Here is a 23,109-nt window from a genome sequence, read left to right as displayed (position 1 = left end):
CCGAGGCCTTGCGCTAAAACGTCTTACCCCACTCTCAGACGTTGTGTGGGTAAGATTGCCAGCTTCAAACCAGACTCCCAAAACGACTGTAATATTGCATGCAGTCTGAAGAAGGGCCTCGACCCGAAACATCACCCATTCCTTCTCTCCAGAGACGCCGCCTGTCCCGCTGAGTTACTCCAGCATTTTGTGACACCGTCGTAACATTGTTTGCCAGCAAGTGTGCCAAATTGGTTGAGCAGACCAGTGTCAAGGGTCTCTCCCCTTAACGACGCCTCTGCCTTCTCTCCAGAGATGCTGCCTGCCCCGCTGGGTTGCTTACTCCAGCAATTTGTCTCTATCTTCGGTGTGAACCAAAGCAACTGCAGTTCCTTCCTGCACAGACCAACGATGGGACTGGACTCCCAATGAATCCCCGCGCCTTGAGATTGATACACAACTCCCTGAAGGTAGGTTCCCCATGACAGCCAGGCGGCGGCAGCAGCAGCACAGGGTGACTGTCTGGCACACAATGTGCATTGGTGCTGGAGACTGCCAATGTCCTCACCGAGCTAACGGGAAGAGAATTGCAAGACGCAGAATCCAGGCACAATGGGAACAGCTGGGGAAATGTCACATTCACTAGACGTATTAAAGGGCTGAAGCCTCCAGTGCTCCCGGGACACAAAGATGGCCGGGAGAGGAGAGGGACGTCGGTTCGCGGGAAGTGCTCCAGCACATGGAGAGTGCCGACTGGACTTTGGACATTTGCATAATGGCGTCAAAAATGGTGGTGCCTGCACGTGTAAATATGCAGGAAGTATTTCAATGTGCAGTTGCATGTGAGGCAAATAAAGCACCATCGATTAAAGTGATTGGATTGACAAGCAGACTGCAGATTTTTTGGAACTTTGATTGAAAAACAATATGCTGGAGGAACTCAGTGGATTATAGTCAGCCCCTGTGGCGATGACTTGTAACAACTTTTGGACAAGTACAAGGATAGGAAAAGTTTAGGGAGATAATGGACCAAACGCAGGTAATTGGAACTAGCTTAGTCATGGTCATAGTGTGGAAACAGGCCCTTCGGCCCAACTCGCCCACACCGGCCACCAATGTCCCTGTAACGGACCGCAGGTAGACCCAAATGCAGCACACGGAACCAAGGAAATAGTTTTAGAAAGAGCTTTATTTCTACCTGCTCGTGGTCGAGGACAGAAGACTGAGGCGTTCACCAGGGCGACGAAGAGCATGAAGGTCAGGAGCAGGTAGGGTCAGCAACGGGACGGGGAGCAGGTGAGTGAACAGGTGAGGGGAGTTGGCTTAACGTGGTGGGCGTGGCTGGCAGGTGAGTGAACAGGACAGACTGTGACAGTCCCACCTACCCTAGTCCCACTTGCCTGCGCTTGGTCCATAACCCTCCAACCTGTACCTGATCAATTGTTTCTTAAATGATCCCAGCCTCGACTACCTCCGCTGGCAGCTTGTTCCATACACCCACCACCCTCTGTGTGAAAAAGTCACCCCTCAGATTCCTATTAAATCTTTTCCCCTTCACATTGAACCTGTGTCCTCTGGTCCTCGAATCCCCTACTCTGAGTAAAAGACTGTGCATCTACCTGATCTAGTCCTCTCTTGTTTTTGCATACCTAAGATGGGGGGGGGGGGGGAAGGGATCTTGGTTGGCATGGACGTTTTGGGCCGAAGGACTTATCTTCATACTGTAAGGGACAGGTGACGTTTCAAGTGTGGCGCAAGGTCCCCAACTTGAAACGTTGTCTATTGAAGTAATGTATACTATCAAATACTGCTGGTTTCTGCTGAGATTTGCACACCATCTACTTACACACCGCAGCAGACTGGCACACATGCTCCCCTCTGCCTTGCCAGGCCTGCACCCTGCAGGATGTCACGACTGCATTAAGGACATTCAAGTTTTAGAGGGACGCAGCGCCAGAGACCCAGGTTCAATCCTGACTACGGGCGCTTGTCCTTACGGAGTTTCTACGCTTTCCCCCGTGAGCTGTGTGGGATTTCACCGTGTTTTCCGGTATTCCCTCACACTCCAAAGATGTACAGTTTGTTTGTATGTCAACGGGCTTCAGTAAATAACTTGTAAATTGTCCCTAGTGTGTAGGATAGTGCTAATCACTGGTCGGCGTGGGCTTGGTGGGCCAAAGGGCCTGTATCTCCAAAGTATCTAGATGAGCCAGGCAGAGGAGGCTGTGAGCCTAGGACTTGTAAATGGACGTGTAGATGGAGACTTGAAGGTGCAAGAGACTGCTGATGCTGGAATTTGAAGTTAAAAAAATCAGCAGGAACTCAGCAGGTCAGACAGCATCTTCGGAGGAAATGGAGAAATAACATTTTGGGTCGGGACCCTGCTTCGGACCAATGGAGTAGAGGGGTAGAGAGAGGTGAGGGGATGGGGAGGAGCAGGGATCCAGATGAAGAGGGGTATTTGGCAGATGATTATGTGCGTGTGTGTGTGGTGGGACGGGTGAAGATAACCAATGCTGGGGACTTGTTCAGTGGGTCACCACTGAGATTACTCCTCAACATCAAAAAAAATGCAGATCTAACTTCTTCAGAAAATGGTGATGGGTCAACAACCTCTCGCCGAGGACAACCATCCCAACAGATGCGACCTCCAGCTGACAAGGTGATGCAGGAAGAATAAGTGCCATCAGCCGCACTGAGGCACCTGTTGACTGTTGACTGTCCCCTGCCAAGGCCCTTCAGGCCAGGCCAGGCGGTGCTCAATTCCTTCAGCGGTGCACGTGCGAGAAGAGGAACGAGAAACAACCAGACATCGCCCAAAATATTTTATTAGTGATAATCAATTTGTCATCTCTGCAGCCCGATGCTGGCACGAGCCTACCCTCACCCACTTGCCATCACCCAGGTACAGCAGAGGACCAGTGTCCATCACCCACTCCCCTAAAAAGACAGCAGTCAGGTACAAAAACTACGCACAGCAGCCCTGGAACGCCAGCCAGTGTTCGGAGGGACGAATATAAAAAGGGCTTCACAAAGCCCTGGTAAAACCACGTGGAGTGCTTCAGACTGGGAGTGTGCCGGGGTTAGACCGACCACCGGAACAAAGCAGGCCAGGAGGGGGGAGAGGGGAGACCAGGAGGCCGGGGATATAGGCAAGCACTGACTTCTCTCTGGTCAGATGCAGGCCCCCAGCCACTGACCCTGTGTGACGAAAGTCACAGCCCAGACTGACAACGGTGGACACCCAGTCACGACAACCACGCCAACCCACCCATGGCAACCCTAACCATCGACACCCAACCAGGGCAACCCCAGCCGAGGACATTCAGCAGGGGCAACTACATCAACTGTCGTATGTTGAAAGACTGGAGCGACTAGGCTTGTATACTCTGGAATTTAGAAGGATGAGAGGGGATCTTATCGAAACATGTAAGATTATTAAGGGGTTGGACACGCGAGAGGCAGGAAACCTGTTCCCAATGTTGGGGGAGTCGAGAACCAGGGGCCACAGTTTAAGAATAAGGGATAAGCCATTTAGAATGGAGTTGAGGAAAAACATTTTCACTCAGTTGTAAATCTGTGGAATTCTCTGCCTCAGAAGGCAGTGGAGGCAAATTCTCTGGATGCTTTCAAGAGAGAGTTAGATCGAGCTCTTAATGATAGCGGAGTCAGGGGGTATGGGGAGAGGGTAGGAGCGGGGTACTGATTGTGAATGATCTAGTCCTGCACCGATTGTGAATGGCCTACTCCTGCACCTATTGTCTATTGTCAACCAAGGGCACCAAGCCAGGGCAATCCCAACTGGGGACAGATGGGGTTGAGACCCTTCCTCAGACTCAGTCGGAAGCAGGGTCTCAACTTGAAACGTCACCTATTCCTTTTCTCCAGAGATGCTGCCTGACCCGCTGAGTTACTCCAGCATTTTGTGTCTATCCCAAATGAGGATAACCGGCCGGGGCAACCCTAACCATTGACACCCAACCGCGGCAACTACACCCAACCCCAACCAAGGAGATTCAGCAGCAGCAACTACACTTAACCCCAACTGAGGACACCTACTGGGGCAATCGCAACCCCACAGAGGATACCCAGCCAGGGGTGACCCTTACTATCAACACCTAACCAGGCCAACTACACCCAGCCCTGACCAAGGACACCCAGCCAGGGCAACTACACCCAACTAGGCCAACTACACCCAACCCTGACCAAGGACACCCAACCAGGGCAACTACACCCAACCCTGACCAAGGACACCCAACCAGGGCAACTACACCCAGCCCTGACCAAGGACACCCAACCCTGACCAAGGACACCCAACCAGGGCAACTACACCCAACTAGGCCAACTACACCCAGCCCTGACCAAGGACACCCAACCAGGGCAACTACACCCAACCCTGACCAAGGACACCCAACTTGGAGAACTACACCCAACTCCAAGCAAGGACATTGAACCCGGGGCAACTACACCAGTCCAACTGTGGACATCCATTCAGGGCAACTCCCGACCCCTCCGACACCCAGCCAGGGCAACCTCTCCAACACCACCCGTGGCCCAATGGACCACAGACCAATGGACATGGATGGGCATCAGACACACACACGCCTGTGTTTCAATACTACATGCATACCAGCTGTGCACAAGCACATCACCTATGTGCGTGCACTACTTGTACACACCTCAACCGTACAGACAACACACAGTACACCCTATGCATATATTATGTATACACAAATCCTGCACACACCACCTATTTCACACACACACACACGCCATACACATACCCAAACATACACACATATTCCATGTAAACGGTCCCTCTGCATATATACGTATGCACCCAACAAAAAAGCTTTTCACTGTGCCTTGGTACATGCGATAATAAACAAAACTAACTGTATGTTATACACACACACACACAACCTAAGCTGGAAAGGGTGCAATATGCTATCAGGACTCGAGCTAAAGGAGAGGCTGGAGTGTGGGAGGCTGAGGGATGACCTTATACGAGTATACAAAAGTCACGAGAGGCAAAAATAAGATAAATGGTCACAGTCTTGTTCCCAGTGTGAGAAGTCTAGAAATAAAATACATCGGTTTAAGGTGAGAAGGGAGAGACTTAAAGGGGTAATTTCTTCACACAGAGGGTGGTACGTACATGGAACAAGCTGTCAAGGGAAGCTGTGTGTGTGTGTGTGTGGGGGGGGGGGTCAATGGCAATGCTTAAAAGACTTTAGACAGGTTAATAGTAGGGAGAGGTTCAGAGAGAAGTGGACCAAGGGCAGGTAGATGGGATTAGCTCAGCTGTGAAGCCCTGGTTGGCATAAGTTGAGTTGGTTGAAGGGCTGGTTTCTGTGCTGTATGACAAATGCATTTTCCCTCGCACTGAGTGCAGGACTTGCACAGGCAGACACAAACACGTCTGCACAGAGCGCAGGCCTGGGCTGAGGCTGGGGCAGGGTGCCTGTGGTCGCGTGTCTTGTGGACGCTGCCCCCCCCCCTCTTGGCTCTCTCCTTCCCCTACCTGGTCCCGGTGTTTGCCGCGGTTACGCGAGCCCTGCCCGGCCACCCGTCGGTCGGTGGGTCGGTGTCAGGGCTACACCCTCTGCACGGCCGGCTCTCCCTGCACCGGCCGCTTCTTGGCGCGGACGCGGGTGCGAGCGTAGACGCGGAGGAAGAGGGCGAGGAAGACGGTGCCAATGCCCAGTACCCCCAGCGGGGTGATGGCGTGGCCGTAGAGCAGGCAGGACAGCAGGATGGCCAGCGCCTGGCGCAGCGTCATGATGATGGTGAAGGCGGCCGCCCCAAAATGCCGGATGGTGTAGAAGATGAAGAGCTGGCCGCAGGCGGAGCACACGGACAGCAGGGTGGCGTGCAGGCCGAACTCAGGGTGCTCGGCCATGAAGGCCAGCGACTGGGAGAGAGCCCCCTGCTCCAGTAGCGAGCCCACCGTGAAGAGGCAGGAGAAGAGGTTGACGCCAAACATCATCTGCAAGGGCGACATCTTGTAGGCGAAGAGCGCGTCCTGCCAGTTGGAGGTGAAGCTGTCGAAGAGGATGTAGCCGGCCAGGATAACCACGCCAGAGAAGGTGGTGACGGTGGAGGGCCGGTAGTCCTGGCCACTGCTCAGCAGGAAGACGCTGACCCCGACTGAGATCAGCACGGCCGTCAGATACTCCCAGTACTCGTAGCTCTTGAACGACACCAGTTTGCCCATCAGCATGACCGGGATGACCTTGGAGGCCTTGGCCAGCACCTGGGTGGGGAAGCTGATGAACTTGAGGGCCTCGTACTGGCACCAGCTGCTGAGGATATTGGAGAGCGAGGCAAAGGAGTACTTGTACATGGGCGCGCCGTGCCGCGGCTGCTTGGTCAGGGCACAGCACAAGGCCGCCACCGTCACCGCCAGGATGCGGTTCATGAAGACCAGGAACTGGGAGTCGCGGAACTTCACGCCGGGGTCCGTGTCGGTCTTCCCGTACGTGCGGGTCATCACCCGCTCCTGCAGCACCCCCCACGTCAGGTAGGACACCTGCAAGGCAAGCAGCCGGCAGATTGGCCCACCTCCAGACGAGGGGAGACGGAGAGGGGGAGGGGAGAGGGAGACGGAGAGGGAGGGGAGAAGGGAGAGGGAAAAGGGAGAGGGAAAAGTGAGAGGGAGAAAGTGAGAGGGAGAAAGTGAGAGGGAGAAAGTGAGAGGGAGAAAGTGAGAGGGAGAAAGTGAGAGGGAGAAAGTGAGAGGGAGAAAGTGAGAGGGAGAAAGTGAGAGGGAGAAAGTGAGAGGGAGAAAGTGAGAGGGAGGGGGGGAGAGAGAGAGAGAGAGAGAGAGAGAGAGAGAGAGAGAGAGAGAGGGGCATGGAACAGGGCAGCTCACACTGGGGCCGGGTCTCCTTTAACACCACAGACTTCCCTGGAGCACGGCGGTCACAAAGTCACACAGCGTGGACATAAGCCCTTCGGCTCTACTTGCTGACAACGACCGACCGGTGAACTTGTAACAGTTTATAAAATCACGAGAGGCAACGATAAGGTGAACGGTCAGGCTTTGCCCCAGGGTAGGGGAGTCTGAAAACTAGAGCATAGATTTAACTTGAGCAGCGTTAATCTACAAGGGACCTAAGAGGTACCTTTTTCCACTTAGAAGGTGGTGGATATATGGGACAAGCCGCCAGAGGAAGCTCTGACAGACGCAGCTACATTTACAATTTGAACGGGTACATGGATAGAAAATGTTTAGAACAGGAATTTCTTTAGTTAGAGGGTGTTGAATCTGTGGAATTCAATGCCAGGGGTTATGGGGAGCAGGCAGGAGAATGGGATTGAGAGTGAAAGATAGATCAGCCGTGATTGAATGGCGGAGTAGACTTGATGGGCCGAATGGCCTAATTCCGCTCCTATCACTTATGAACTTATGAAGATGTGGACTTGGGTTTCTGTAACTGAGAGGAGCAGGGCAGCAGGCCATCACACGCAATCTGAATGAGGGATGTGTGGGGATGACTGGCAGGAATCCAGTGATGGTTCATCATCTGTGGAAATGCGGAGGGAGGGAGTAGGTCAGAACTGTTTCCGTAAACAGGGGGTCGGAGATCATGGAGAGGGGGGTCGGAGATCAAAGGGCAGGGGGTCGGAGATCATGGCGAGGGGGGTCGGAGATCAAGGGGCAGGGGGTCAGATATCATGGGGCAGGGAGTCAGAGATCAAGGGCAGGGGTCAGAGACTAAGGGGCAGGGGGTCCGAGATCATGGGGCAGGGGTCCGAGATCATGGGGCAGGGATCAGAGATCATGGGGCAGGGATCAGAGATCACGGGGAAGGGGTCAGAGATCATGGGGCAGGGGTCCGAGATCATGGGGCAGGGGTCCGAGATCATGGGGCAGGGTTCAGAGATCATGGGGCAGGGATCAGAGATCACGGGGAAGGGGTCAGAGATCATGGGGCAGGGGGTCAGAGATCACGGGGAAGGGTTCAGAGATCACGGGGCAGGGGGTCAGAGATCATGGGGCAGGGGGTCAGAGATCACGGGGAAGGGGGTCAGAGATCACGGGGCAGGGGGTCAGAGATCATGGGGCAGGGGGTCAGAGATCATGGGGCAGGGGGTCAGAGATCATGGGGAGGGGGTAAGAGATCATGGGGCAGGGGGTCAGAGATCATGGGGCAGGGGGTCAGAGATCATGGGGCAGGGGGTCAGAGATCATGGGGAGGGGGGTCAGAGATCATGGGGCTGGGGAAATGCTTCCTTGCAGTGAGCCATGTTCAGGATCCAGAAGGGAGGCCAGCGGAAGCAGATCCAATTGGGGGCTTCCCAAAGGGAATGGGGGCAGCACAGGAGGGAGCAGACTACTGCAGTCTCCCAGGGCAGCTCAGGACAGCCCCTGGACTGTGACCGGCAGAGATTCTCAAAGCCCACGATCAGCTGGGGAGGAGGAGGGAACGGGGTGGCCAGGAGAGCTGGGAGCTCAGGCAACAGGACCCCCAGCACAGCAACTCACCTGCAGTCCCAGGGCACAGGCCACCAACCTCAAGGTCTGCTTGGTGGGAGAGGATTCTGCGGGCTCCGTCCGCGCGCTGGGATTCTGTTCCTCCGATAGTCCAGCTTTCACCTCGTGGCCGAACACACAGGTGCTTACAACTGGAAAACAAAATCCTCGACCTGGAAGGCAAAGCAGGAGCGCAGGGAGTCAGCACACACGGTACAGTACAGCACAGGATCAGGCCCTTACACCCACTACGCCTGTGCCCAATATCACGTCAGGTTCCACATCACCTCTGTCTGCACAATCCTCCAAATTCACGACTCTATCCAAAAGCCTCTTAAACTCCACTATTGTATCTCTCTCCACAACCACCTCCGGCAGTGCATTCCAGGCACCCACCATCCTCTGTGTAAAACAATTGTCCCACCCATCTTGACGTTTTCGCCCTCTGATCTTAAAGCTCTGCCCTCTGGTCTTTCACATTTCCACTCCGGGGGAAAAGGTTCGGATCTGTGCACTCTTTTACGCACTTCCATCAGGTCATCTCTGATGCTCCAGAGAAAACAATCCAAGTTTGTCCAATCGCTCCTTATAGCTAACATCCTCTAATCTAGGCAGCATTCTGGTAAACCTCTTCTGCACCCTCTCCAAAGATCCACATCCTGTAAAGGAGCGAGCGGAACTACACAATAGACAATAGAAAATAGGTGCAGGAGTAGGCCATTCAACCCTTCGAGCCAGCACCGCCATTCAATACGATCATGGCTGATCACTCTCAATCAGTACCCCGTTCCTGCCTTCTCCCCATACCCCCTCACTCCGCTATCCTAAAGAGCTCTATCCAGCTCTCTCTTGAAAGCATCCAACGAACTGGCCTCCACTGCCTTCTGAGGCAGAGAATTCCACACCTTCACCACTCTCGGACTGAAAAAGTTCTTCCTCATCTCCGTTCTAAATGGCCTACCCCTTATTCTTAAACTGTGGCCCCTTGTTCTGGACTCCCTCAACATTGGGAACATGTTTCCTGCCTCTAATGTGTCCAATCCCCTAATTATCTTATACGTTTCAATAAGATCCCCCCTCATCCTTCTAAATTCCAGTGTATACAAGCCTAATTGCTCCAGCCTTTCAACATACGACAGTCCCGCCATTCCGGGAATCAACCTAGTGAACCTACGCTGCACGCCCTCAATAGCAAGAATATCCTTCCTCAAATTTGGAGACCAAAACTGCACACAGTACTCCAGGTGCGGTCTCACCAGGGCCCGGTACAACTGTAGAAGGACCTCTTTGTTCCTATACTCAACTCCTCTTGTTATGAAGGCCAACATTCCATTGGCTTTCTTCACTGCCTGCTGTACCTGCATGCTTCCTTTCAGTGACTGATGCACTAGGACACCCAGATCTCGTTGAACATCCCCTCTTCCTAACTTGACACCATTCAGATAATAATCTGCCTTTCTATTCTTACTTCCAAAGTGAATAACCTCACACTTATCTACATTAAACTGCATCTGCCATGTATCCGCCCACTCACACAACCTGTCCAAGTCACCCTGCAGCCTTATTGCATCTTCCTCACAATTCACACTACCCCCCAGCTTAGTATCATCTGCAAATTTGCTAATGGTACTTTTAATCCCTTCATCTAAGTCATTAATGTATATCGTAAATAGCTGGGGTCCCAGCACCGAACCTTGCGGTACCCCACTGGTCACTGCCTGCCATTCCGAAAGGGACCCATTTATCCCCACTCTTTGCTTTCTGTCTGTCAACCAATTTTCTATCCATGTCAGTACCCTACCCCCAATACCATGTGCTCTAATTTTGCCCACTAATCTCCTATGTGGGACCTTGTCGAAGGCTTTCTGAAAGTCGAGGTACACCACATCCACTGACTCTCCCCTGTCAATTTTCCTAGTTACATCCTCAAAAAATTCCAGTAGATTTGTCAAGCATGATTTCCCCTTCGTAAATCCATGCTGACTCGGAATGATCCTGTTACTGCTATCCAAATGCTCAGCAATTTCGTCTTTTATAATTGACTCCAGCATCTTCCCCACCACTGATGTCAGACTAACTGGTCTATAATTACCCGTTTTCTCTCTCCCTCCTTTCTTAAAAAGTGGGATAACATTTGCTATCCTCCAATCCACAGGAACTTATCCTGAATCTATAGAACATTGAAAAATGATCTCCAATGCTTCCACTATTTCTAGAGCCACCTCCTTAAGTACCCTGGGATGCAGACCATCAGGCCCTGGGGATTTATCAGCCTTCAGTCCCATCAGTCTACCCAAAACCATTTCCTGCCTAATGTGGATTTCCTTCAGTTCCTCCATCACCCTAGGTTCTCCGGCCCCTAGAACATTTGGGAGATTGTGTGTATCTTCCTCAGTGAAGACAGATCCAAAGTAACGGTTTAACTCGTCTGCCATTTCTTTGTTCCCCATAATAAATTCCCCTGCTTCTGTCTTCAAGGGATCCACATTTGCCTTGACTATTTTTTTCCTCTTCACGTACCTAAAAAAACTTTTGCTATCCTCCTTTATATTATTGGCTAGTTTACCCTCGTACCTCATCTTTTCTCCCCGTATTGCCTTTTTAGTTAACTTTTGTTGCTCTTTAAAAGAGTCCCAATCCTCTGTCTTCTCACTCTTCTTTGCTATGTTATACTTCCTCTCCTTAATTTTTATGCTGTCCTTGACTTCCCTTGTCAGCCATAGGTGTCTCTTACTCCCCTTAGAGTCTTTCCGCCTCTTTGGGATAAATTGATCCTGCAACCTCTGCATTATTCCCAGGAATACCTGCCATTGCTGTTCTACCGTCTTCCCTGCTAGGGCCTCCTTCCAGTCAATTTTGGCCAGCTCCTGCCTCATGCCTCTGTAATCCCCTTTGCTATACTGTAATACCGACACTTCCGATTTTCCCTTCTGCCTTTCCATTTGCAGAGTAAAACTTATCATGTTGTGATCATTGCCTCCTAATGGCTCTTTTACCTCTAGTCCCCTTATCAGATCAGGATCATTACACAACACTAAATCCAGAATTGCCTTCTCCCTGGTAGGCTCCAGTACAAGCTGTTCTAAGAATCCATCTCGGAGGGACTCCACAAACTCTCTTTCCTGGGGTCCATTTCCAACCTGATTTTCCCAGTCTACCTGCATGTTGAAATCTCCCATAACCACCGTAGCATTACATTTGTGACACGCCAATTTTATCTCCTGATTCAACTTGCACCCTATGTCGAGGCTACTGTTTGGGGGCCTATAGATAACTCCCATTAGGGTCTTTTTACCCTTACAATTCCTCATTTCTATCCATACTGATTCAACATCTCCTGATTCTATGTCACCCCTTGCAAGGGAATGAATATCATACCTTACCAGCAGAGCAACCCCACCCCCTCTGCCCACCTGTCTGTCTTTTCTATACGTTGTGTACCCCTGAATATTCAGTTCCCAGCCCTGGTCCTCTTGTAGCCATGTCTCAGTGATCCCTAAAACATCATACTTGCCCATGACTAACTGAGCCTCAAGCTCATCCACTTTATTTTTTATACTACGCGCATTTAAGTACAACACTTTAACTTCTGTATTTACCTCCCCTCTCACATCGGTCACAAATGACAATACTGCAAAAGCGGCCTAAACTATGTTTTATAAAGCTGTGACATGATTTCCTGACTCTTGTACTCAATGCCCCAACCTGTGAAGGCAAGCGTACCATAAACCTTCTTTACCATTTTATCTACTTATGTGGCCATTTTCAGGGAGCTAGGTACCTAGACCCCAAGATCCCACTGGGCATCAATGCTGGCAAAGATCTTGTCATTAACTGTATACTATCCCCTCACGTTCCACTTCCCAAAGTGCGATATCCCACTTGCACAGATTAACTCCATCGGCCATTTTTCCGCCCATATCTGTAGCTGATCTATAGCCCACTGTATCCCCCCCCCCCCCCCCCCCAGTCTGCAACTCCACCAATTTTTGGAGCCGTCTAAAAGCCAACTCATCTACATTTGCATCCAAGTTGTTTATATATCTCATAAACACGAGAGGTCCCAGCAACGATCCCTGTGGAACATCACTGGCCACAGACCTCCAGCAGAATAACACCCTTCCACCACCACCCTATGAGTAGGCCATAACTGAATCCAAACAACCTAGGCCCTGTGAATCTCATGCATCTTAATCTTCTGGATCAGCCTACAAGGAGGGACTCCACCAAATTCCTTACTAAAATCCACATAGACATCGTCCACTGCCCTGTGATAGACACGAAATGCTGGAGTAACTCAGCGGGACAGGCAGCATCTCTGGAGAGAAGGAAGGGGTGACGTATCCTTTGTATCCCCTTTTCCTTAAAGGTAAACGTCACCCATTCCTTCTCTCCAGAGATGCTGCCCGTCCCGCTGAGTTACTCCAGCATTTTGAGTCTGCAGTTCTTTCATCCACTGCCCTACCTTCTCCATCTACTCAAAAACATCAACCAGGTTTACAGGGCACGACCTGCCAGGTACAAAGCCATGCTGACTGTCCCTACTTACCCCCATACTCTTCCAAATACAAGTAAATCCTATCCCGGAGAATCCTCTGCAATAGCTGAAGTGAGGTTTCAGGTTGTGAGAGGGGCAGGGTGCATTAGGAGAGGGTTAGTGAGGAGTGTCGCACCGGGGCCATTAGTGAGGAGTGTCGCAATGAGGGGCCATCACGCTGTGGGAGACACAAAATGCTGGAGTAACTTAGCGGGTCAGGCAGCATCTCTGGAGAGAAGGAATGGGTGACGTTTCGGGTCGAGACCCTTCTTCAGACCCTTGCGTTCGACCTCCCAAAGTGCAGTATCTCACTTACACGCCTTCTGCCATTTTTCTGGCCATATCCGTCTGAAGAAGGGTCTCGACTCGAAATGTCACCCATTCCTTCTCTCCAGAGATGCTGCCTGACCCGCTGAGTTACTCCAGAATTTTGTGTCTACCTTCGATTTAAACCAGCATCTGCTGTTCTTTCCCACACATCACTCTGTGGGAGTCGGCACTGGTGAGGCTGGGCCGGCAGTTGTCTGTCAGTGTAATTCTCCACACCAGTCCCACACTTCGGACTCTCCCAATGACCCCCATCCCCTTCCAAATACGAGTAAACCCCATCCTGAAGAATCCTCTCCAATAGCTTCCCTCCCACTCATATGAGGATTCAAGGTAATTTATTATAAATAACGGCGAATCCAGCAGCATCTGACCTCTCCCCTATGAAAACCCCACGCCCTCTGAACCCTGCCATGTGACCCCCCCCCCCCCCCCCGTAGGTGCCCCAATAATTCCACTTCCTCTAATGCAGAGAGCAACCCCGTGCCCACAGATCCTCCCCCCCCCCCCCCCCCCGCCCCTCACTTGCCTCTCTCCAGGTAGTTTGACCGCTTGAAGTATTGCACCAGCAGATATCCGGGCAGGAGGATGGTGACGTAACCGGCCAGGTTAATGACGAAGCGAACCCCCCAGAAATCAGACCAGCGCTCCTCTAGGCTGGGATCCTCGGCCCAGGCCGGGGCAGCCAGCAGTGCCAGGGCCAGCAGCGCCAGAGCAAGCAGCGCACTGCAACACACAGCACACATCCAGACGGTCAGCTCCAGCTCAGCCACCCCTCCCCAGGGAAACCCCCCATCCCTCCCCAGGGAAACCCCCCACCCCTCCACAGGGCAACCCCCCACCCCTCCACAGGGCAACCCCCCACCCCTCCACAGGGCAACCTCCCACCCCTTCCCAGGGCAATCTTCACCCCTCCCTTACTCAAGGTAAAAGAGCCATTAGGAGGCAGTGATCATAATAAGTTTTATACAAATTGAGAGGGAGAAGGGAAAATCAGAAGTGTCAGTATTACAGTATAGCAAAGGGGATTACAGAGGCATGAGCTGGCCAGATTTGACCGGAAGGAGGCCCTAGCAGAGAAGACGGTGGAACAGCAATGGCAGGTATTCCTGGGAATAATGCAGAAGTTGCAGGATCAATTTATCCCAAAGAGGAGGAAAGATTCTAAGGGGAGTAAGAGGCACCCGTGGCTGACAAGGGAAGTCAAGGACAGCATAAAAATAAAATAGAAGAGTGGGAAGCCAGAGGATTGGGACTCTTTTAAAGAGCAACAGAAGATAACTAAAAAGGCAATAAGGGGAGAAAAGATGAGGTATGAGGGTAAGCTAGCCAATAATATAAAGGAGGAGAGTAAAAGCTTTTTTAGGTATGTGAAGAGGAAAAAAATAGTCAAGGCAAATGTGGGTCCCTTGAAGACAGATGCAGGGGAATTTAATATGGGGAACAAGGAAATGGCAGACGAGTTGAACCGGTACTTTGGATCTGTCTTCACTAAGGAAGATACAAACAATCTCCCAGATGTTCTAGTGGCCAGAGATCCTAGGGTGACGGAGAAACTGAAGGAAATTCACATGGGTAGACTGATGGGACTGAAGGCTGATAAATCCCCAGGGCCTGATGGTCTGCATCCCAGGGTACTTAAGGAGGTGGCTCTAGAAATCGTGGACGCATTGGTGATCATTTCCCAATGTTCTATAGATTCAGGATCAGTTCCTGTGGATTGGAGGGTAGCTAATGTTATCCCACTTTTTAAGAAAGGAGGGACAGAGAAAACAGGAAATTATAGACCAGTTAGTCTGACTTCAGTTGTGGGGAAGATGCTAGAGTCAATTATAAAAGACGAAATTGCGGAGCATTTAGATAGCAGTAACAGGATCGTTCCGAGACAGCATGGATTTACGAAGGGGAAATCATGCTTGACTAATCTTCTAGAATTTTTTGAGGATGTAACTAGGAAAATTGACAGGGGAGAGCCGGTGGATGTAGTGTACCATGACTTTCAGAAAGCCTTCAACAAGGTCCCACATAAGAGATTAGTGGGCAAAATTAGAGCACATGGTATTGGGGGTAGGGTACTGACATGGATAGAAAATTGGTTGGCAGACAGAAAGCAAAGAGTGGGGATAAATGGGTCCCTTTCAGAATGGCAGGCAGTGACTATTGGGGTACCGCAAGGCTCGGTGCTGGGACCGCAGCTATTTACAATATACATTAATGACTTGGATGAAGGGATTAAAAGTACCATTAGCAAATTTGCAGATGATACAAAGCTGGGTAGCAGTGTGAACTGTGAGGAAGATGCTATGAGGTTGCAGGGTGACTTGGACAAGTTGTGTGAGTGGGCGGATGCATGGCAGATGCAGTTTAATGTGGATAAGTGTGAGCTTATCCAATTTGGTGGTAAGAATAGGAAGGCAGATTATTATCTGAATGGTGTCAAGTTAGGAAAAGGGGACGTACAATGAGATCTGGGTGTCCTAGTGCATCAGTCACTGAAAGGAAGCATGCAGGTACAGCGGGAAGTGAAGAAAACTAATGGAATATTGGCCTTCATAACAAGAGGAGTTGAGTATAAGAGGTCCTTCTGCAGTTGTACAGGGCCCTAGTGTGACCGCACCTGGAGTACTGTGTGCAGTTTTGGTCTCCAAATCTGAGGAAGGATATTCTTGCTATTGAGGGTGTGCAGCGTAGCTTTAGTAGGTTAATTCCTGGAATGGCGGGACTGTCATATGTTGAAAGACTGGAGCGACTAGGCTTGTATACATTGGAATTTAGAAGGATGAGAGGGGATCTTATCGAAATGTATAAGATTATTAAGGGATTGGACACGTTAGAGGCAGGAAACATGTTCCCGATGTTGGGGGAGTCCAGAACCTGGGCCCACAGTTTAAGAATAAGGGGTAGGCCATTTAGAACGGAGATGAGGAAATGTTTTTTCAGTCAGTGAGTTGTAAATCTGTGGAATTCTCTGCCTCAGAGGCAGTGGAGGCCAATTCTCTGAATGCATTCAAGGGAGAGCTAGATAGAGCTCTTAAGGATAGCAGAGTCAGGGTGTATGGGGAGAAGGCAGGAACGGGGTACTGATTGAGAATGATCAGCTATGATCACATTGAATGGTGGTGCTGGCTCGAAGGACTGAATGGCCTCCTCCTGCACCTATTGTCTATTGTTTCCCCAGAGCAACCCCCCACTCCTCCCCAGGGCATGGGAGAGCCATGTAGTGCGGAGGGGGGGGGGGACACTGGAGGTGCGTCACACTGTGGGTGGGGTTGTGACCGAGTGCAGTGCTGTGGGAGTCTACGTGGAGAGGCTGTGCCCTCAGGGTTGCTCGACAGTGTAATTCTCCACACCAGTCAAACCCTCTCCCCGCCCTTCTCTCTCGGTCTCCTCTCTCTCTCGGCGTGTCACACACACCAGAAGGAGCAACATTCCTTCTTCCAGTGAGGCCGGTTACAGGCCTCGGGGACTGCTTTAGGTAAACAGTCTTTCCAGTAGGTAATGGGTGTGACTGGTTCTGCTGATGGGCCATTCTTTGGAAAGTGAACCAAAATGTCACACCCGTGACCAGATGTCCTCACATAAAGTAATTCATTAAAACATTCTTGTAAGTTAATCTTATTCATCGCTATTTACCTACCTACAGAACTGTAATGCATGTCTTTTTTTAATATTCACAGAGTTTGTAAGATAAAACTGAGGTATGAAAAAAATGCTTCCGTGTGTAATCACAGACGTGACCAGTCGTATTTGAACTCTGACCCTAAACAAACATTGTCAGCTTATCACATAAAAATTTCACTTGATAAACTTCGACGTCTGTAAGTCATATATACAGAACAAAATAATATACCTATTTTGTTCTGTATATATGACTTATAGACGTCGACACATGACTAAGAATCGCCCTGTTCCTGGCGTGGGCACTGGGGATTGTGGGCGGCACAGTGGCGCAGCGGTAGAGTTGCTGCCTTACAGCGAATGCAACGCCGGAGACTCAGGTTCGATCCTGACTACGGGCGCCGTCTGTACGGAGTTTGTACGTTCTCCCCGTGACCTGCGTGGGTTTTCTCCGAGATCTTCAGTTTCCTCCCACACTCCAAAGACGTACAGGTATGTAGGTTAATTGGCTGGGCAAATGTAAAAATTGTCCCTAGTGTGTGTAGGATAGTGTTAATGTGCGGGGATCGCTGGGCGGCGCGGACCCGGTGGTCCGAAGGGCCTGTTTCTGCGCTGTATCTTTAAATCTAAATCTATGAAACAGTGCCGGTGTGGTCAGGGTCTGCCCACTCGAGGTTTAGTTTAGAGATACAGCATGGAAACAGGCCCTTCGGCCCGCCGGGTCCACACTGACCACCGATCGCCCATTCACACTTGTTCCATGTTTTCCCACTGTCTCATCCACTCCCTACATGTTAGGGACAGTTTTACAGAGGCCAATTAACCTACAGAACCTGCATCCGTGTGGGACGTGGGAGGAAACCGGAGCTCCGGGAGGAAACCCACGCGATCACGAGAACGTACAAACTCCACACAGACAGCATCGGAGGTCAGGATCGAATCCGGGTCTCACTCTGGTGCTGAGAGGCAGCGGCTCGACCAGCTGTGCCACCGTGCCCACGCCCTGCACTAGGCTCTGTGCACAGTGGTGTCGGGTGAAGTCAAGAGTGCTCGTTAGAGATGGAGACAGAACATTCTGTGGCTACAAACGGGACTCCAGGATGGCGTGTACTTTCCCCGGAGACAGTCTCGGAGTGGCTGCAGAACATTCTCAAAGGGGAGGGTGAGCAGCCAGGAGTCATTGTGCACATCGGAACCAACGACCCGAGGCTATATGGGTTGAGATGAAAGATAAGGAAGGAGCAATCACTCTGGTGGGATGGTATTGTAGCTGGAGATAGAGGATCAGTTATGTAGACAGGTTGCGGAAGGATGCAAGAATCACAGGGCTGTCGTAGCGGGCGACTTTAACTTCCCCATTGTTGACTGGCCAGGGCAAGAGGATTAGACGGGGCAGAATTTGAGAGGTGCATCCAAGAGGGTTTCCTGAAACAGTGTGTGGATAGACTGACTCGGAGGCTCCATACTGGACCCTGTACGGGGGATCGGGCCGGGCCAGGTGTCTCGTGTTGCAGTGGGAGAGGCATTTGGAGATAGCGATCACAACTCAATAAATTTTAAGATTATTTTGAATAGGGATGTATGGGGAAGGTACTTAATTGGGGTAAGGCAGATTACAATGTCACAAGGCAAGGAGAAATGGCAGGTCGAGTTTAACCTGAGAAAGTGGGAGATGTTGCACTTTGGGAGGTTAAGTTAATGGCAAGACCGTTAACAGCATTGAAGTGCAAAGGGATCTTGGAGTCAAAGTTCATTGCTCACCTAAAGCGGCAGAACAAGTAGATGGGGTGGTTGGAGCAGCATATTTGTATGCTTCTCTTTCATTGCTGGGGGCATTGAATATGTCAGGAGTCATGATGCAGCTCTGTAGTACTTTGGTTAGGCCACATTTGGATATCGTGTACAAATTTGATCACATCATTTCAGACGGATGTGGAGCCTTTGGAGAGGGTGCAGATGTTTACCAGGATGCTGACTGGATTAACGGGTTTCAGCTATCGGGAGAGGTTGGCTAGACTTGGGGTTGTTTTCTCAGGAACGTCAGAGTTTGAGGGGAGACTAGTGGAGACTACAGGCACTCCCTGACGTACACAACAGGCGAGTTCGGTAACTCATAAACAATTCACAGTTTCTTCAACGACCCGTGGCATAGCAACAGGAGGATGATGAGAGAGCTTCCCGTCAGCTTCATAGATACAAAAGTGTTGCCCGGGCTTGCTGTCTTTCAGTTTCTACCACGTGGAGAGCTTTAGGATGTGCTTTGTGTATTAACCAGCATCTGCAGTTCTTTGCTTCTACCTAGTTTTAAGGTGATTCTGATTACATAAGGGGTAACCCTTGCAAAAGTTGGGAAGTGTCTGCATATAAAATTATGAGGCATAGATAGGGTAGATAATTGGAACCTTTTTCCCCCGGGTGGAGATGTCCAACACTAGAGGGCACAGCTGTAAGATGAGAGGAGGGAAAGTTTAATGGAGATGCGCGAGGTGAATGAAGAGGGCCTGGAACGCATTGCCAGGGGTGGTGTTGGAGACAGATACAACAGTGGCGTTGAAGAGGCTTTTGGATAGGCACATGGGAAGCACAGGGAACGGAGGGATATGGATCATGTTCAGGCCGATGAGATCAGTGTAGCGTGGCATCATGTTTGGCACAAACATTGTAGGCTGAAGGGCCCATTCCTGTGCTGTGCTAACCAAGGTAGTAAAAGGAATGAGGTCCTGAGGAGAGAATATAGGGAGTTGTCAAAAGATTTTTTTAAAGCAGAATTTGGGGGGGTGGTAATGTCTGGATTCCTCTCAGCGCCATGGAGACAGGACTAGAGGGGATGGTTCAGATTAATGCATTTTTGACAAGCTGGTGCAGGAGGCAGATTCTTGAATCATTGGGATCTCATCCGGGGCAGAGCTGACCTGTGCAAGAGATGGATTATGACTGAAGTGCAAGGGGACCAATATCCTGAGAGGAAGACAGACGCAAAAATCTGGAGTAACTCAGTGGGTCAGACAAAATCTCTGGATAAAAGGAATGGGTGACGTCTTGGGTCGAGGCCCTCCCTTTTGTCCAGAGATGCTGTCTGACCCGCTGAGTTACTCCAGCTTTTTGTGTCTCCCACAGTATAAAGGACTTTGACAGGGTGGAATTTGTTGAATTGTGTCCAAGAAAACTTCTTCATGATTACATGGAGACCCTAACTGAGAGAGTGCAGAACTGGACCTCCTCTTTGGGAATGAGGCAGGGCAGGTTTCTGAAGTGACAGTGGGGTATTACTTTGGGACCAGTGACCAGAATTGTATTAAAGTAGTTATGGAGAAGGACTTAACAATGTGGATGGCAATGTAGTTATTGCAGGTGATACCAAAATTGATGTAGTGGACAGTGTGTATCTAAGTTTACAGCAGAAGGTATTTATTCACAAAATGCTGGAGTAACTCAGCGGGTCAGGCAGCATCTCGGGAGAGAAGGAATGGGCGATGTTTCGGGTCGAGACCCTTCTTCAGACTGATGTCGGGGGGGCGGGACAAAGGAATGATATAGGTGGAGACAGGAAGATAGAGGGAGAACTGGGAAGGGGGAGGGGAAGAGAGGGACAGAGGAACTATCTAAAGTTGGAGAAGTCGATGTTCATACCACTGGGCTGCAAGCTGCCCAGGCGAAATATGAGGTGCTGTTCCTCCAATTTCTGGTGGGCCTCACTATGGCACTGGAGGAGGCCCATGACAGAAAGGTCAGACTGGGAATGGGAGGGGGAGTTGAAGTGCTCGGCCACCTGGGAGATCAGATTGGCCAACGCGGACCGAGCGCAGGTGTTGAGCGAAGCGATCGCCGAGCCTGCGTTTGGTCTCGCCGATGTAAATAAGCTGACATCTGGAGCAGCGGATGCAATAGATGAGGTTGGAGGAGGTGCAGGTGAACCTCTGTCTCACCTGGAAAGCAGGATCTAGATCAGTTATGGAAGGTGGGGCCAAGGCAGGACAACTGGAATTTAACTCTGACAAGTGCGAGGTGCGAGGAAGAGATTTGATAGGCTAGGATTTATTTTCTTCAGAGCATAGGAGACTGAATGGTGACTTTATCGAGGTGTATCAGATCATGAAGGGGGTGAATAAACTAAATACTCGGTCTTTTTTCCAGGTAGGAGACAAAAAATTAGAAGAGCGGCTTAAGGTAAGAGCGACCTCAGAGGAAAGAATTTTACTCACAAGGTAGTGTGTGTTTGGAATGAGCTGCCTGGGGAAGCTATAGAAGTGGTTACCATTATGAACGTGGACATTTAGATAGATGAGAAGATTTGAGAGAGGAATAAACAAAATGCAGGCAAATGGCATGAACAAGCTTGCCTGAAGGGCCTAATTCCGTGCTGCACAGTCGTATAATGGGCGACTCACCACCTGTCGAGGTGTAGCTGTCCCCCCCACCCCAGTCCAGTTCTAGCCCCATCCCAAAGATAGACACAAAAAGCTGGAGTAACTCAGCAGGACGGGCAGCATCTCTGGAGAGAAGGAATGGGCGAGGCCCTTCTTCAGCCCTATCCCCCTCTCTCTCCCCAGTCAAGTTGTAGTTCTCGACCCAGTCCAGCTGGAGTCCTCTTCCACCCCCCTCCCTCCCTTTCTCCTCCTCCCTCCCTCCTTCCCTCTCTCTCCCTCCTTCCCTCTCTCTCTCCCCTTCCTCTCTCCCCCCTTCCTCTCTCTCTCCCTCCCTCCGTCCAACTATAGCTCTCTCCCATCCCCCCCTCCTTCCTTCCTTCCCTATCACCCACTACCTCCCTCCTTCCTTTACCCCCTCCCTCTCTCTCCCCAGTCCAGCTGTAGCTCTCCCATCCCCTCCCTCCTTCCTTCCCTCTCATCCCCTCCCTCTCCCCTTCCCTCTCTCCCTCCCCTCCCTCCCTCCCTCCCTCCCTCACCTCCACTGCGGCTCCATGGTTCCCTCGCTCCGCTCTCTCAGTCCCGCTCTGCTCCTCGGCCTCTGCCCTGCCCCGGAGCCTGGTTGCCGTCCGCTCTGACCGCGTCCGTAGGCCGGCCGCCCTCCAGCATCCCTCGGCTCGGCTCGACGCGTCCCGGGGCCTCCGCTCGGCCCTTCGCCTAACTCCTCCTCCCCCTCCCCTTCCGCCGCCACCGGCGACTGCTCCAACCCGACACCGGGGCGCCCTGGCCCCACAGCGCCTCCGCCGGCGGGAGGAGCGACTGCAGCGTCTTGGCCCCACAGCGCCGCCGCCGGCGGGAGGAGCGACCGCAGCGCCCTGGCCCCACAGCGCCGTCGCCGGCGGGAGGAGCGACTGCAGCGCTCTGGCCCCACAGCGCCGCCGCCGGCGGGAGGAGCGACCGCAGCGCCCTGGCCCCACAGCGCCGTCGCCGGCGGGAGGAGCGACTGCAGCGCTCTGGCCCCACAGCGCCGCCGCCGGCGGGAGGAGCGACCGCAGCGCCATTAAGGATCGAGAGCAGTGAAAATGAGCTTGGAGTAATCTGAATTTTGAAATAGAAACAAGAAATACTACCACCGCTCAAGCATTCAGGCGGCATCTGTGAACAGAGAAACTGTTAATGCGTCAGGTCCAGTGCCATTTTGAGCTTCAAATCATAATATTTACTAACCCACTGTCAGCTGTCTTTAATAACTGTGGTTATGGGCGGGAAGGGCCTGCAGATCCTGGGTTGCAGCAACGACAGACACACAGTGCTGGAGTAACTAATCGGGACAGGCAGCATCTCTGGAGTGACCAGACTGAGGAAGGGTCTCAACCCGAAACCTCACCCACTCTGTGGCTCTAATTGCAGTTTGCACATGCTCTGCATATCATTGGCGATGTGTTTGGGTAAAACTGTCCCAATAGACAATAGACAACAGGTGCAGGAGGAGGCCATTCGGCCCTTCGAGCCAGCACCACCATTCAATGTGATCATGGCTGATCATTCTCAATCAGTACCCCGTTCCTGCACCTGTGAACCTACGCTGCATGCCCTCAATAGCAAGAATATCCTTCCTCAAATTTGGAGACCAAAACTGCACACAGTACTCCAGGTGCGGTCTCACTAGGGCCCTGTACAACTGCAGAAGGACCTCTTTGCTCCTATACTCAACTCCTCTTGTTATGAAGGCCAACATTCCATTGGCTTTCTTCACTGCCTGCACTATCTGCATGCTTCCTTTCAGTGACTGATGCACTGGGACA

At 51.4% G+C, this 23,109-nt stretch overlaps 1 protein-coding gene across 2 annotated transcripts; it reads right to left on the bottom strand.

Annotated features, from left to right (window-relative positions):
• Window positions 1-2,795: 2,795 nt before the first annotated feature.
• Window positions 2,796-22,075, bottom strand: slc35b2 (solute carrier family 35 member B2). 2 transcript variants are annotated; one of them, XM_078398871.1, is made up of 4 exons: window positions 21,844-22,075; window positions 13,852-14,048; window positions 8,471-8,631; window positions 2,796-6,511 (listed from the first exon to the last, which is right to left on the bottom strand). In XM_078398871.1, exons 1-4 carry the CDS (start codon window positions 21,858-21,860, stop codon window positions 5,576-5,578), a joined length of 1,311 nt encoding a protein of 436 aa, XP_078254997.1. In that variant the 5' UTR covers window positions 21,861-22,075; the 3' UTR covers window positions 2,796-5,575. The 2 variants fall into 2 exon arrangements, with proteins under 2 accessions (XP_078254997.1, XP_078254998.1); XM_078398872.1 differs by lacking the exon at window positions 13,852-14,048.
• Between the last annotated feature and the right edge of the window lie 1,034 nt (window positions 22,076-23,109).

Source organism: Rhinoraja longicauda, chromosome 5, assembly GCF_053455715.1.
Source record: "Rhinoraja longicauda isolate Sanriku21f chromosome 5, sRhiLon1.1, whole genome shotgun sequence".
Taxonomy (NCBI): Eukaryota; Metazoa; Chordata; class Chondrichthyes; order Rajiformes; family Arhynchobatidae; genus Rhinoraja; species Rhinoraja longicauda.
Note: the sequence above shows the minus strand (reverse complement) of the source record. Positions and strands in the feature narration are given on the sequence as shown.